Source organism: Cydia splendana, chromosome 4 (assembly GCF_910591565.1).
Source record: "Cydia splendana chromosome 4, ilCydSple1.2, whole genome shotgun sequence".
In the NCBI taxonomy this organism is placed as follows: Eukaryota; Metazoa; Arthropoda; class Insecta; order Lepidoptera; family Tortricidae; genus Cydia; species Cydia splendana.
The window spans coordinates 969,446-984,647 of NC_085963.1; the positions used below are offsets into that span (position 1 = coordinate 969,446).

At 37.5% G+C, this 15,202-nt stretch overlaps 1 protein-coding gene across 2 annotated transcripts; it reads left to right on the forward strand.

Annotated features, from left to right (window-relative positions):
- The first annotated feature begins 603 nt into the window (after nucleotides 1-603).
- On the forward strand, nucleotides 604-11,062 carry LOC134789631 (uncharacterized). 2 transcript variants are annotated; one of them, XM_063760207.1, is made up of 6 exons: nucleotides 604-894; nucleotides 2,797-2,919; nucleotides 4,601-4,733; nucleotides 5,906-5,998; nucleotides 8,060-8,195; nucleotides 10,046-11,062. In XM_063760207.1, exons 1-6 carry the CDS (start codon nucleotides 688-690, stop codon nucleotides 10,221-10,223), a joined length of 870 nt encoding a protein of 289 aa, XP_063616277.1. In that variant the 5' UTR covers nucleotides 604-687; the 3' UTR covers nucleotides 10,224-11,062. The 2 variants fall into 2 exon arrangements, with proteins under 2 accessions (XP_063616277.1, XP_063616278.1); XM_063760208.1 differs by having other exon boundaries at nucleotides 10,049-11,062.
- The last annotated feature ends 4,140 nt before the right edge of the window (nucleotides 11,063-15,202 follow it).

A 15,202-nucleotide genomic window follows, 5' to 3' on the forward strand; every position in this document is an offset into this window, starting at 1 on the left:
TCTCTAGGAATAAAAGTGAGTTCCCAAGAGATGTTCTAGAAGTGTACTAACGACACTTAGCTTACCATTGATAGACCTTATACCGTTGCAACAAGATATATAACTTATCAGTCTCCCATGTCAACAATGTACGTATATCTTCAGCAAACAAAGTGACAAGAAAATATGAAGTTGGCAGTTTGCTCGAGCTTGATTAAAACTAGAAAATATTAGCGTTACATTTTACACGCAGCAGCAGTATTATATTTTATTAGGTATGTTACTGTACCTAAACATAAAAGCCTTACTATGTTTTTAGCAATTGGTGGCAAAGATTTGAGACTTTGTAGTTTAAACTAGGTAGAGTATTTTAGAAAATGTTTACGTATTTTCTAAAGGCGTACACAAACATTTAAAGCCCATCTTAATCTGCTATCGACATCTGTTTAGTGTTCATGTCTCAGCACTTTTTATAATTATATTATTGAAAGCAAAATGTATTAATGTAGATATTAGCCAACTTAAGAGGCCGCTTTACGCTTTATACACATTTCTAACCTTTTTCCCACGTCACTATCTAAAAAACTAACTGTAAACTTTTCAAAAATCGAACTTTCAAATCAGTGTCAAAATTACAGTAAAAATGTAAAACACAAACACTCACCAACATCCCAATTTTTAGCAATCAACACCAACAACGCCGCCAAAATGCAGTTGCTTCACGACCACCCGACTTTAGCCGTGAGGAGTCAGAAGGATTCCGACTTAGAAGTGAAGGAGCGGAGGTCTTCGAATGCTTCGCTGATGAACCCTGTGGCCAGTGGGGACAATGTGACCACGGGGCTATCCTCGGCGCACAGACTTAAGGAGGAGCTGCCGCCTTTAGTGCCGTGCTGCGAGGGGAAAGAACTGCAGGTACCCAGTATCGTCTTTACCATAAGGGCACACGGGGCCCAGACAGTAACAGTATATTTGACTACCCATCATAGTAGAAAAATGTTAGTTTACTTCGCTTTCTTTACTTTCCAAAAGGGGCCCAAATGCTTATGTACCTAAGGGCCCCAGCATAGTTTAAGGCGGCCCTGCAGGTACCTTACATGAGACTTTTGCATTCCTGTAACCAAAGTGATCACATGAGTTGCTTTAAAATGCTACTAGGTGTGTAGTTATTTGCGTGCTTAATCATTTTTGTAGGAGATTATTTAATGTCGTTACGATTTTACGATACGCTTACGAGATGCTTACGCTTCATGTGCCGAGGGCCTACCTAAGTATTTAGTACTTACCGAATTTCTTGATGGATGGCGTCAAAAAGAATAGATAGTATAGAGGGGTCCTGTCATTGTAAATTTTGTAGTCACTATAAATTTACTGCCATCTATCGACACACGACTAAAACTCAACATTAAAACGTATAAAGTTATCAAAAAATGTATATATATGGATAAATGATTTTATTATTTTTATATCATTTTGATCCATGTTCATTCACTGATATCTATGTGTTAAAATTGTTAAAAATGATTCGGTGTCGTCATGCCATCTAGCCGAGGATAGGCTAAAGGTGTGTGCGGCATCTATTCGAGAATGACTTTTACTTGAATTCCGAGGCACGTTTTTTCCTTAGACTTTATTCGTCTTATACGAAGTTACATATATGTCTTTGATGGCGTATACGGACATTCTACAATTTCTACACTAAAAGTAGATTCTGTTTAAATATGTTAAAAGAGATTTGGCATTTTGTATACAATATTAGTAATATTACGGGTCAATTTTTATCCGATAAAATGTATTGAAAGCGGACACTGATTGAATTCGGGCTTCATTCATAGCATCATAGCCCAAATTTGTAGGTCGACTTGTCACCCATAATATAGTGATATTAGCTGTTGAGTTTTTTGAATAGAATGCTTGTTTTGCTACAGGATTTAATCTTACATATGTACGAGATAAATATGTATCCTTTCTCTCATTACCTACTCTTTGAAATCAGTGTGGAATATTGTATTTTATTCTTTAGTAATTTGATGAAACGTTCAAGTTGTCCCTTCACGTTAGCTGATGGTATTATTTTTCATTTTAAGAACTCGATTCTGCGAATTTACAGTTTGTAGGATCTATAGGTACATATTGTTATGGGCGTCTTGTCTGCGCAATACACTGGAACAAAACATTACAAATCTCACTTTGTTTTTGTGATAGATACAGTCAAAGAATTTTAGTTCCTACCCATTATGTACTTTGTCACAGTACAGTGACAATAGTATGAGATCTCTAGCGACTTTCATAATGATTGTCACTGTGACAAGGTACGAAATGGGTCTGAAAATTAAATTCATTGACTGTTGTAGGTAAATACCTCTATAGTTCGTTTTTTTAGCATTAGAAAGAACTTGAACTTGATCTTGACGTCTTTTAATTGAAAAACGCTTTTTAAAAATCAGTAACTATTACTTATGAAAGCAGAAGAATATTAAATGATCGTATTAGATTCATAATTGTTACATATTTGCCGTAACTTATTTTTAAAATGTGTTTTTCAATTAAAAGACACATCAAGATTGTTTACCTTATTTCTAATGCAAAAAAAACGGAAAACTATAAATCAGAAAGATTCGTTAAGGAAGAGACGAAATGCACGCAAAATTTAGCAATATTCTTCTTTAACATAGCGTCTGGCCGAGTCTGACTTAAAAGATTACCTATAGGATAAGCGCTCTATGCTGTCAGTTTCGCAACTCGAAACAATTGCTAGCTCATGCCATATAGTTTATTAGCGTTTCGACTAGTCTAAGATAAAAATATATATTTCAGATAAACGAGGACCTGGTGCGCAGCGGACTGTCAGCCATCTCCGTCAAGCATGAGAACGTCATTCACTGCCTTAGCTCTTCAGAAGCCTGTGAGAGGATCCAGCTGATGCCGGGGATCGTGAAGGTAGTTTTACCATACCTTATCACTTTGAAATAAGATTTACGAATAGTTAGTTAACATTTTAAAACTCGATACTGCAATAACATGCAATTAAGATATTTATATACCTACCTACGCCAAGACCACGGGCGCAAGCGTGCCAAATAAACCTTTCTTGTAGTTGACTGTGGAAGCTGTAGGTACAAAATACTCAGAATGACATTGAGTAGGTATTCTTGTCGCCCAAAAGATCAACTGTGTCTCGATGGGCATAAATGAAACCCTGAATTTAGCTCTGTCGTCAATAATTTGTTGCCAATAAATAATACGACGGGAGTTTTTCAGAGTTTTGCTATCAAAACAACAAAATGTCCGTCAGTATTTGAGAGGCAATATACTCACAAACTAGAGAATTTATTATATTGATAATCGATTTGCCAGTATTCCTACAACCGAGACCATAACAATACTATAACGTTTAAACATAAATCATCCAACGTTTACCGATAAAATGCTTTTTAATCTCCCTAATCTAAATTCCTGTATCTCATCTCCATACAACGAGATATCGGCCAAGTTAAAGTATAAAACTTGGCAACAAAGCAACAATGAGATACAAAGAACCCCCAACCATTGTATCGCGATCCTCGAGGCTTAAACACGGAGCTTTTGTGCGAGTTTTATTTATAAATAAGAGTTTGTATGGATTACAACAAGATTTAACGTTTATTTTAGATTTAAGCTAGTTATTAATTTCGTTTAGTAGTACCACTGTATATCTGTTATACCTATTTATATGTAAATAAACGATTTTGTTTATAATTGTAATAAAATGATTCTGTTAAAAATTCTAAATAAATTCTTTACAAATTGATTTCATTTTGATATGATTCACGGTGTAACTTTTGTAATAATTGGTACAAAAGAGTGGCTCGGATACTCTGATTGTTTTAATGTTTTAATGTTTTAATGTTTATTTGGGCACAAACGGTACATGTTTCTTATAACTAATGTCTATACAAACTTCATAAACCAATACGGTTGCCACCACTTATTAGCTCATTAAAGAAAAACAAAATACGGGATAACTAAAATTAAAAATTAACAACAACAGTCAAATTAGGACAAGGGCTTAATTAATGAAGATATAACTATTTGTATACATTAAATATACAATTAAAGTGTAAAGTTACAGTGTCTTTAATTCGATCGTTCATTTAAAACCAGAAGTACTTGATGTTTGAATTTAGTCAAGGAGTCATTAAATATATCAATTTTTGAGAAAAAATCATTGTGGAATCTACAAGCTCTTATCAGAAAGGAGTTTGATTTGTATTTATTTTTAGTGAAGGGAATATGGAATAATTTATTGCTACGTCGTGTGTTCAAGCGGGGGGTTTTAAAGCTAAGTCTACTTAACAAATAAGGGGAGTCAATTAAATTTCTTAATACTTTATACAAAAATATTTGATCTTTTAATGTGCGCCGGCTTTCGAGCGACACCAGTTTATCCAGGTTAAACGATTGGGTTGACCGAAGGTTTTTATACTTTAAATGTTTGATGAGCTTCCTTTGTAATTAATAACTGTTCATGAATTTGATCTGGATATGATGACAGCTGACAGATCATATAACCATAACAAATCCATACCGGTCTAATCGGTTATTACAGTAGGAATAAGCCTAAAGGACACTTTAATTTCAGCATCGCAACTCATACCGCTGCCTGCACCGGCCGGACTTGAAGCGGGTGCCGTATATCGGCCGGATGACGCCGGACGAGCTCGAGTCACTCTTCAGGGGCCACGCGGACTTCCCGGCCTGGTCGCAGAGGAACGGTTAGTACCGTATGTTTATTATTTAAACATTATTGCACAATACATTAAAGTAACAACAGCAACACTCTTCACTGTCCATTGGTGGATGTCTTTTGTAATAAGGTTTATCGATGGACAGTTACCAGTGTGGGTGAAAAAAAGCGCTGGTGACCTAGCGGTAAGAGCATGCGACTTTCAATCCGGAGGTCGCGGGTTCAAACCCCGGCTCGTACCAATGAGTTTTTCGGAACTTACTTATGTACGAAATATCATTTGATATTTGCCAGTCGCTTTTCGGTGAAGGAAAACATCGCGAGGAAACCGGACTAATCCCAATAAGGCCTTAGTTTCCCCTCTGGGTTGGAAGGTCAGATGGCAGTCGCTTTCGTAAAAACTAGCGCCTACGTCAAATCATGGGTTTAGTTGTCAAGCGGACCCCAGGCTCCTATGAGCCGTGGCAAATGCCGGGATAACGCGAGGAAGAAGGAAGAAGGAGTTACCAGTGTGGGGGATGGTACAAATGGCTGACTTGAAATGTTCTCTACCGACTGCCGGTCAGACTAACCATGGGATAACAGGAAGATTGAGCTGGTTGGAGATTGATTGGGTTGGTTGGTGGTGTTGGTATTTTTTGGAAGTATGATATGATGTAGAGGCTGTGTATGCAACAGTGGCTCCGGCTTACCGGCCTATATATTATCAAATTCACATACATATGTACCTACCTATACAAACACAGCGAATTCACGGTTAAGAGTCATTTTCGTCGGAGTCTTGTTGCCGCTAAAGACGAATGGTGCATCTTTCTACACGATGGGCCATCATACTGGCCCACTAAAATGGGCCAGCGTGTGGAGAGCGCATGCAGTGGTGTCGGATGGCTTACGGTGCGGCGGGATGGCAATGGGATAGCCACGGTGCTTCGTCCGCACATTATAGGTAGTGGGCCAGCGATGCCATGGCAGTGCGCAGAACTATATCATGTAGTTGCGTTTCAACCATCGCATGGTCATGGCCATCTCGCTGGTCGAGCGAGCGAGACAACGTTATGCGCGAATTATAGCGCCATACCGCTCGCACTTCGGAGCGACGTGTGATAACCGCCTTAGGTACCTACAATTACACTAATGATCAAAATTATGTATAGGTAAGTATACCGAATGCCTACAATAATTTATGTAGATATTTTGCAGATAACCAAGACAAAACGCCAAGAGTAACGTTACCGCCTGACGAAAATATTCTCAACCGTGACCTAAGGACAAAAGAACCCACCATGGCTGATGGTAAGTCACGCATGTAGAGTCTGAGCGGAAAGAGAAGAGTCGTGAAATGTATGGGGCCCAATACATTCCACGACTCTTCTCTTTCCGAACAGGCCGCGTAGCCAATCGCTTACGCTCCGTAGCGATCGAAACGCAACTGTCACTGTCACACCAATATGGAAGAGTGATTGAGAGACATAATGCTTTTCGTTGTCGAAGCGATAGCGATTGTAATCTTGGCTAGGCCGGCAGACTCTATACCTATGTACATTCAACAAAGCTCAAATGAGTGAGCTCTACGATCAAATAAAAGCAAACCCTTAATATCTAATTCAAGATGTCCCACTTAAACAAGTTAACTAGTTATCACGTTGACACACTGTCAAATGTCGTTACTCTCGTAATCAAAAGAGATGCGAATCTGTAGTTGTGCATATGTAGTGTTGTTCATTACTCTTCTGCTTTTAGCAAGTAGCAGTCAGTTGTCAGTCCGTCTGCACTGGCCCTAACGTACCTACTACCTACATAGATATTTCTCTTTGATACGTAATCTGTCTAGGCATCTAATTATAGGTAAACCAGAACTTTGGGAGTACTGTCAAGAGGGCGCTCGTTTTGAATTTTATATAGCAACAATTTGTATAGTGGGGACAATGGAAATTGGCAGATGATTTTTGTTTTATTCCGACAACTTTAATAAGTGCGAAGTTTGATGTTTGGATATTTCTTCGGTTTTTACGCTATATAATTCGTGAATTTTACGACGTATGACACATAAATCAAAATCATCCAAATCTATTTTCTTTTTTTGTTTTCTTTTTTTTAGGTTTGGTCGTTTAATTCCGCCCTTACGCCCTTCGCTAGCAATCCGTGATACCGATGCATGCGATACACCTAATACACAAATCAAATTATTACAAGACATCAACCAAATCGTGACGACCTGACTATAGTGACATTTGTCCATAAGTTTGAAACTTACCCGTCAATTCAGGTGGTAATTTTGTTATGTTTTCTAATGGAAGAAATTTCTCTCCCGCACGTTTTTTTTTCAATAAATAACTATATACACCGTTTACAACTTTTTCTCTGTAAAATCTAAAACTTTCGGCATGATTATTGCAGTCCAATAATAATTCACACGAAACTAGACAAAGCAATGTTTACATTGTCAATATTGACAACTATCATAGAGGGTAGATGTTGTCTATTATTAAAGTTGTTGCCATTGCTAGAAATTAGTACCAACAAATTTCCGTAACATGGCGCACCCTCAATAGATCCTGGTTCACCTTTACCTATGTAGTTGACGAGATTTCTTTTTCATATGCGTCCTTCTCTAATATGGAAAGAGCATAGTACCTGACTCAAGAGAAATTATCCCGATTTTTCTTTTCCATTTCTCGAAGTTAATGAATGGCTGACAGCTCAAAGGGAATGATTAATTATGTCGTTACCGTCCTTTATGAGATGAGCCTTAATTATACCTAGGACTTCGCACTTCATTATATGAGCACCTAATAGTACCTACCGCTCCGAGAGAAAACATGTATGAGTCGACAGAAAGCAAGATTTATGAGATGTTTGATGTAAAATATTAAATTTACCTATAGTCAGCAAATATGTTAGGTTAGCATATATGTCTCTACATACAAATATATGTAGTGACACTGGTCCATTGCCGCGAACATCGAAAATTGTAACGTCTGCTTATAGCCGATAGAAAGGCAAATAGATAGACGATCGAACAATAAAACTCCTTGGCAATTATTATTCTCATTAAATGATGATGGGATCTGTCTTGTCTTAGATTACTTACCTATTCATTATTTGTTTGTTTGTAATTTTTTTATTACCGTTTTATTGTTTTTAATCAGACATTTAGAGACTATTCATATCGAAGTAATTATCTAATATTTGTTATATTTATAATATTTGTAGATTTATTTTTATTTATTGTAAAACAAATTGACGCCCTTGTGGCTTATTTCCTAAATATGTTTGAGTTTAAGTCTCCTTCCACTTTACCCTGTTACGTGTCGGCTTTAGAGACATTTAGTACAAAACTAATTAACCTTACAGATAACGGCTTAGTACTTCATCCGATCCCCGAGATCAGATCGGGCGCTGAAGATGTTCCGGTCGGCATGCGACTGCACGGAGCTCGAGCGCGACTATACACGTCAGTCCAGGCGGTTAAAGCGGGGGATCATCGCGAGTGAGTACAGTAAGCTGTTTTGTACCTTGAAGCAGGGGCATTAGAGTGAAAGTCCAGTGATCAGACTGAGCAGATGTTCCGGCTGCCCTAAAAATGTTCACAGCAGACCAGTTGAAGTAGAAGCCATTCTGTACCTTACGGCAAGAGCATTAGAGTTAAAGTGCAGTAATCAGGTCAGACGTACAAGATCAGTTGTGGCATAACGCTCTACGTAGGAATCTCATTCAAATGCTTACCACATTTTCACTTCACGAACTCCAAACTTTTACAGTTGCTGTTTTTAGTACAGTCACCTACAATAATATGTTACACAACGAAGACCGCAAAAATATCTGACATGATCTTATTTGTATATAGAGCCATAACAGCGTTTCACATATTTTTGCGGCTTTCGAAGAGTGGTTACATATCAGAATACCGAAAATCGATTTACCTAATGTTGAATCACCTATGCTCGTTTCACCTATTTTTTTAAATACCTAATGACCAATTAACCTAAGCTCATAAAACCTAATGAACGAATTACCTATTGCACGTTTCACCTACAATTGGTTTACCTAAGCTCAGAATACCTATGCTTGATTTACCTAAAGTTGAAACACCTAATACTCAAAATACCTAAAGCTAATATACCTAATACATGAAACACCTAATGTTGATATACCTAATGCACGAAATACCTAAACTCGGTATTCCTAATGATCGAATTGCCTAAAGTTAACATACCTACTGCACGAATTACCTAAAGTCGGTATACCTAATGATCAAATTACCTAAAGTTAACATACCTGATGAACGAAATACCTAAATTCGATACACCTAATGCACGAAATACCTGAACTCGATGCACTTAGTGAACAAAATATGTACCTAAAATCAAAAATATAATTATTGTTTAGTAGAATATTATTAGGACATACTTACAACATTTGGTATACTTTTTTTAGCCAAATCATTCAATTGACTTACTATTTTTTATTATAATATAAGGTCTAGTCATTTGCCAGAGTCGAGATAGGTGCGACGACGAGCAAAGCGAGGAGGAGCGTGTTAGGTTAACTGCGACCAAACAGTGCCAAAACCGACTTTTATTTCATCGTCATGATGCTAACTTACAAAAATTAAGTTTTTTGATAAGATAAGATAACTAATTTTGTATTAGACTTCAGAAATCATTCTACTACCTCAAAGAAGCGTTTCAAAAAGTGTATTTTTAAGTTGTTATCCAAACAAACAGTTTCTACTGTAAGGTTGGGAAATCATACGATTTATTGGGTGGAGTTGCGGCTTGATCATTCGGCAAAATGATATGAATTTTGTACTAGGTATATAGACTTTAGGTATTCCGTGCATTAGGCATATCGACATTAGGTAATGCGTGCAGGAAGTATATCAACTTTAGGTATTTCGTGCGATAGGTTTAACAGTTTTAGGTATTTCGTCCATTAGATAATTCAAATTTAGGTACATCGTTCATTAGGTATATCAGCTTTAGGTGTATCGTCCATTAGGTATATCAGCTATAGGTGATTCGTGCATTAGGTACAATAGCTTTAGGTGAAACGTGCAGTAGGTAAAACGTGCATTAGGTATATCGTGCATTAGGTATTTCGTCCATTAGGTTATTTAAGCTTAGGTATTATAAACTTAGGTCAGTCAATGTTTAGGTAAAATGATTGATAGGTAATTTAAAAATAGGTGAATCCAGCATAGGTGATTCAACATTAGGTAAATCAATTTTCGGTATTCTGATATGTAACCTGAAGAGTAACATATTATTGCAAGTGACTGTACGGCAATATAGAAATTCCTTCAACTTTCAAACAACTAACAGAACCTCCTCTTTTCAGAAGTTGCGATTCAGTAAGCGAAGCACTAGACACCAGCATACCTGAAGATGTGGCGGAGGACGAGGTTCAACTGAAGGGGGAACTTCAGATCATACTCTCACCGAGGGCTGATGATGACAATCCCTACTTGTCGACTTCGACCACTACGAGCAATGTCACCTCTAGTACTAATAGTTGAACGTAAAATAATAAGCTTTTGAGAAACAATAAACTAAGGATGAATAATTAGGCGAAAAACATTAAAATATTAAATATAAACAATGTGGGATTTGAGAAACTTATACTTTGTGCGATTATAGCGATCGAAGAAACAAGCAATAATTATATAAAGTACCGTAAAACAAAGTGATTAGGCGACGAAGTTTAAAATATAAAGTAAGTATACAAATATGGGAATGTCGAAAACCGTTGGGGAAGGATTTGTCAAACAACAACAACATAAGAAGGGAAAGTGTTAAAAGCATCAGTGTAAATTAACAACTTGGGAATCGAGAAACTTTGGGAAACGATTTGAGAAACAACCCTAAGTCGAGAAAAATAATGTGAAGATGACAAAATACTGAACAACAAACTTAGTGGCAAAAATTACGAAAGTCCGAGTTATTTTGTACATTATTGCGTGAAAACTGTCAAAAAGACTTGAATTTTATAACGAGAACATAACTGATAATTATTAATATAATAAAAGAAGAGAAAGAACAAATCTCAGGATCTGAACCAAAGAAATTAAGGAAGGTAAATTCTATTGTCATTTGACGTGGCGAAATAAAAAAATCTACAATTGTAAGACGTAATATGAGCATGTGCTCCTTTTGAAAGTTCTAAATTGAGACGCTAGCATTATGGCAAACAACATATCCAAATATAACGTGTTAAAGGCCCTCAAACGCTACAAGATAGGGGCCAAGATACGTTTGAGATTGCTTAAGATAGGCCAAACTTTGAGGAGCGCGGCGGTTGTAGGTGCAATGTACGTTGGGTGGATTCTGTTTGATCTGATTTTATGAATACAAGACATGAGTTTTATTTTTTTGTTTTTTGTTATCCTGTAGCAAGCTCCTTAGATTGAAACTGACTGTTCTTTTAAGGCTATAGAGGGGTAAAGTAGGACTTTGAATGTTTGTCTTATTCTGCGAGGTTATTCTTGAATACGTTTAACACATTCACTGCCCCCATGTGCGTTCACCTTCATACAAGTTTGTTCCTAGGCCACACCGACCGGCCTACCGAACTCCACTGCGTACGTTACTTACAGCTACACTCAAATGAATCACTCTGCAGAGACGTCAACGTGACGTTATTAAATTAACACTTTACCAGGCTGACAGTTCAAAAATTACAATCGAATGTCAGTCTTCGAAAATAGACCACATGTTTGAAGTGCCATATGTGGGAAATATATATCCTTTAGCCTGGTAAAGGGTTAACTTTTTGAACGCCAAACGGCGCATCCATTTGCCGTGCCACTGACGCCACGGAGCTAAAATTTAGTTTTGTGAATAAATAATGCCAACCTAAAAGTGGGGTGTTTTTCAGTAGATTTTCATCAAAAAACGATCGACGTCAAATGCCGTCTTGGGCGTCGTTGTCAGGTTGTCACGATTTTGCGTTGACGTCAATTGCCGTCTGTGGCGTTCAAAAGGTCTTTCTTGGGTTTTGTCCTAGGGGGTTTCCCATCTTCTGGCCTAAATCGGAAACATGACGTACTACGCCATTAGGCAGGAAGCTTAGCAAGAGTGTGCCGCGACAGTATCTCGCGCACGAGTCAACCCGTATTTTTCCGACTGTAATTAGAGGGATGGGTAGTATTTTTCGTGTGAGTTACTGTCGCGGCGCTCTCATACTAAGCCTACAGTTCACGCACGCTTACTTATATCAATCTGTCGTCATTTCATCCCGGGCGATATCAGTGGAAGGGATATGTACCGAGAATGTAATAATTAATCCTACCTATATAACCTTCCAATTATGACAACGGTGGTCCACGGGTAAAAGACAGTTCTTTTCAATTACCCGTAGTCCCATTTTGGTGCAGTGGGTCTACGGGGAAAAAAATTACCCGTGGTCCCCCTGTGGTACAAAAGCTGTGGTACCACGGTTAAAACACCGTAAAAGCGTGTTTTAACCGTGGTACCACAGCTTTTGTCAGCTGCCGCTCCATAGGTGGATCAAACAACTGTAACTAACCATTGTACAAGTTATCGCCCCGAAAGACCTTCATTATTTATAGCATAGCATAGTTAATAAAACAAAATAGTCAAGTGTGAATTTATATTGAATAACTTTCTACAATATTATACAGCAAACTGTATTCGTACCCACACTTTCGCTTCCCAGTATAACGCACCAATGCTATTCGGTTCAAATTTAAACTAAATAATTTTATATTAAACTCAATTTATACATCACAAGTGCATTACAATTACTAATTTAATTGCACTTTTCTTTAAAGCGAGATATTTTGTGTAGATTGTTATATTCACTAGACCTTTCACAGAATTCATTTGATTATTCAGAGTTCTAAGAGTGCCAAAGTCAAGGGAAATCGTAATAAAATAGCAATTTACAATATGTTCCATAACATAACCCTTTAAAATGTTAAGGATAATGATGGTAACCTGGTACAGTCGACGTCAAAGATATGTTTACACTTTTGCACCTTACTACTCTGTAATAAGGCGAAAAATGTAAACATATCTTTGACGTCGACTGTACAGTCAGCGTCAAATATATTGTAGCAGCCAAAGTGGCCAAATAGTTCGTCACACTGTACTAAATATATGGTGTAACGAACTATTAGACCACTTTTGCAGTTATATATATTTGATGCTGACTGGACCTCCCTATGAAATTGCAATTTTGTGATTGTTTTCTTTGACTTTTAGACTACATTAAAACTATACTCTTCAGTGTAGATTTCGGCACCAGTCACATACACGCAATAGTTTACTTTATTACAATGTGTTAAGGTTCATTTTATACTGTAACTGTCGTCTACGGTCCACTGGCGAACAACTTTATTCAATTCATTGTCTAACTTTTTATAATAAGTTCTGTTGTGTATGTCTCGCATCTACTGATGTGCCGTCGGCGGAAAGTTTCTAAAATTAGTTACGAAATTTCCCATTTCCATACTGAATGCTTCCCTTGTTATTTTCTGTATAATGTTTCTTAAATTTCCTAGAACTTTTCTACCTTTCTGGAAACTTCGCAACTTGCACCTCAACTCTCGTACCGGCACCTATAGGTACAGTCAGCAGCAGAAGTTGCTAAGCGGGCGAGGTGTTCAAAATTATCTTGACGCGACTTTATTGTTAAGAGAAAATGAGCGTGTCAAGGTAATTTTGAACACCTCGCCCGCTTAGCAACTTCTGCTGCTGACTGTATTTAGGTACGTATCAGTTCTAAAACATCTAGACCGCAGTAACCAGTGGCAGGCTACAATTTTCTAGGAACGTGCATAATATTCAGATTTGGCCGCAATCCTCTAAAGCAAGCGAAGTTAAATATTGTCATGTCATTACTACTTCCGAGTATTAACCGATGTTATTGGCATATGTATAATCGTATCACATAACTGAATAGAATGTAACAATACTAGTAAAAAAAAATGTAAGAAAATGTCGTTTTCTAAAGTTAAGAACATATTTAATAATATAGTAGTCTAGTATTGACTGTGAGGGTATTAAATACTCACATGTTCTTAACTTTTAAGGGGCCCACTGATATACCAGTCCGCCGGGCGATATCGGCCTGTCAGTTAAAAGCAAAATTTGACAGCTCCGAACAACTGACAGGCTGATATCGTCCAGCGAACTGGTAATCTGTGGGCCCCTTTACAGTACTAGAACTACCTATAACTTTGCGTTCTGTCAATCTTTTTATTTTTACTTTATTACATGGATTCCGTTAAGCGTGAAGAGATAACGGACAGTTATTTTCGCATTTATAACATTAGTAGCATATTTTCGAACAGTTTAATCGGTATCGCGGGCTTAGTGGCGTACAGATGTAGTTGCATAATTATTTTCCATCGTATTTTCACGGAAACGTACGAACGTGTCTTGCTATTTCAGTCAGTCTTGGTACAAAAAGTACTGAGGTCCACTGAAGTAGCACGACAAATACGAACGTTTTCGAGAAAATACGATGGAAAACAACTATGCACTACATTTGTATCCATATTACTATTAAAAACGCCGTTCACTGATTGTTATAAGTATATTGAAACCCTATTGCCGAAACAAAATTTTAATAGTATTAGCACTGTAATTTTAACCTATTGGACGCCAATGAGCGATATATGGGCACCGCAGGTCCAACGCCAAAGGCGGATTAATCGGTCACAGACCACAGAGCAACATAGACTTACATGCATATGCATAAAGTTCAATTTCAGTTTTGACACTTCGGTGACGTGGCGTCCGAGTGACAGCTTTTGTGTTTGACACGGCGTCGAAAAGGTTAATAATCCATAAGTTAAGATTGGTTAAGTTGTCGTGTTCAATCATAAGGCAAGAAACATATAATCAAAAAATATGAGTAATTATGTAAATCTTGCCACGTTTCGACATCAGATGGTCCCGACATTTAATCCACGATACATTGAAAGCTACAAGCATACGTCGCGTTACAATTAAATAAAATACTCGAAAATACAGGGGAACTATCGGGGCACGTAGTGATTTAACCTTTTGGACGCCAATGACCGATATATCCGCACCGCACCGCACCGTCACAGACCACAGAGCAAAATAGACCTACAGGCATATGCATAAAGTTCAATTTCAGTTTTGATACTTCGGTGACGTGGCGTCCGAGTGACAGCTTTTGTGTTTGATACGGCGTCGAAAAGGTTAATGTAAACAGTTATTTATGATCTGAAATAAACTGAAATAAATGTCATATACTAAGAAAAAGTGACCAAGGCCTCCAGTGCCCCAGGCTGGAATCGAACCAGCGTCCTCTGCTATCGCGGCAGGTGCCTGAACCACTCGGCCACCGGGCCACAGCGACATTAGTCAAATTTTCCAAGTATATGCACTTCCTACTGAAAAACAAATTAAAATATTTTCTGAAAAATAATTTAATTTGTTCAAATACTTCATAGTAGTTATTTATGATGTCGAGAGCCACTGTAAAATAGTGAAAGTTGAT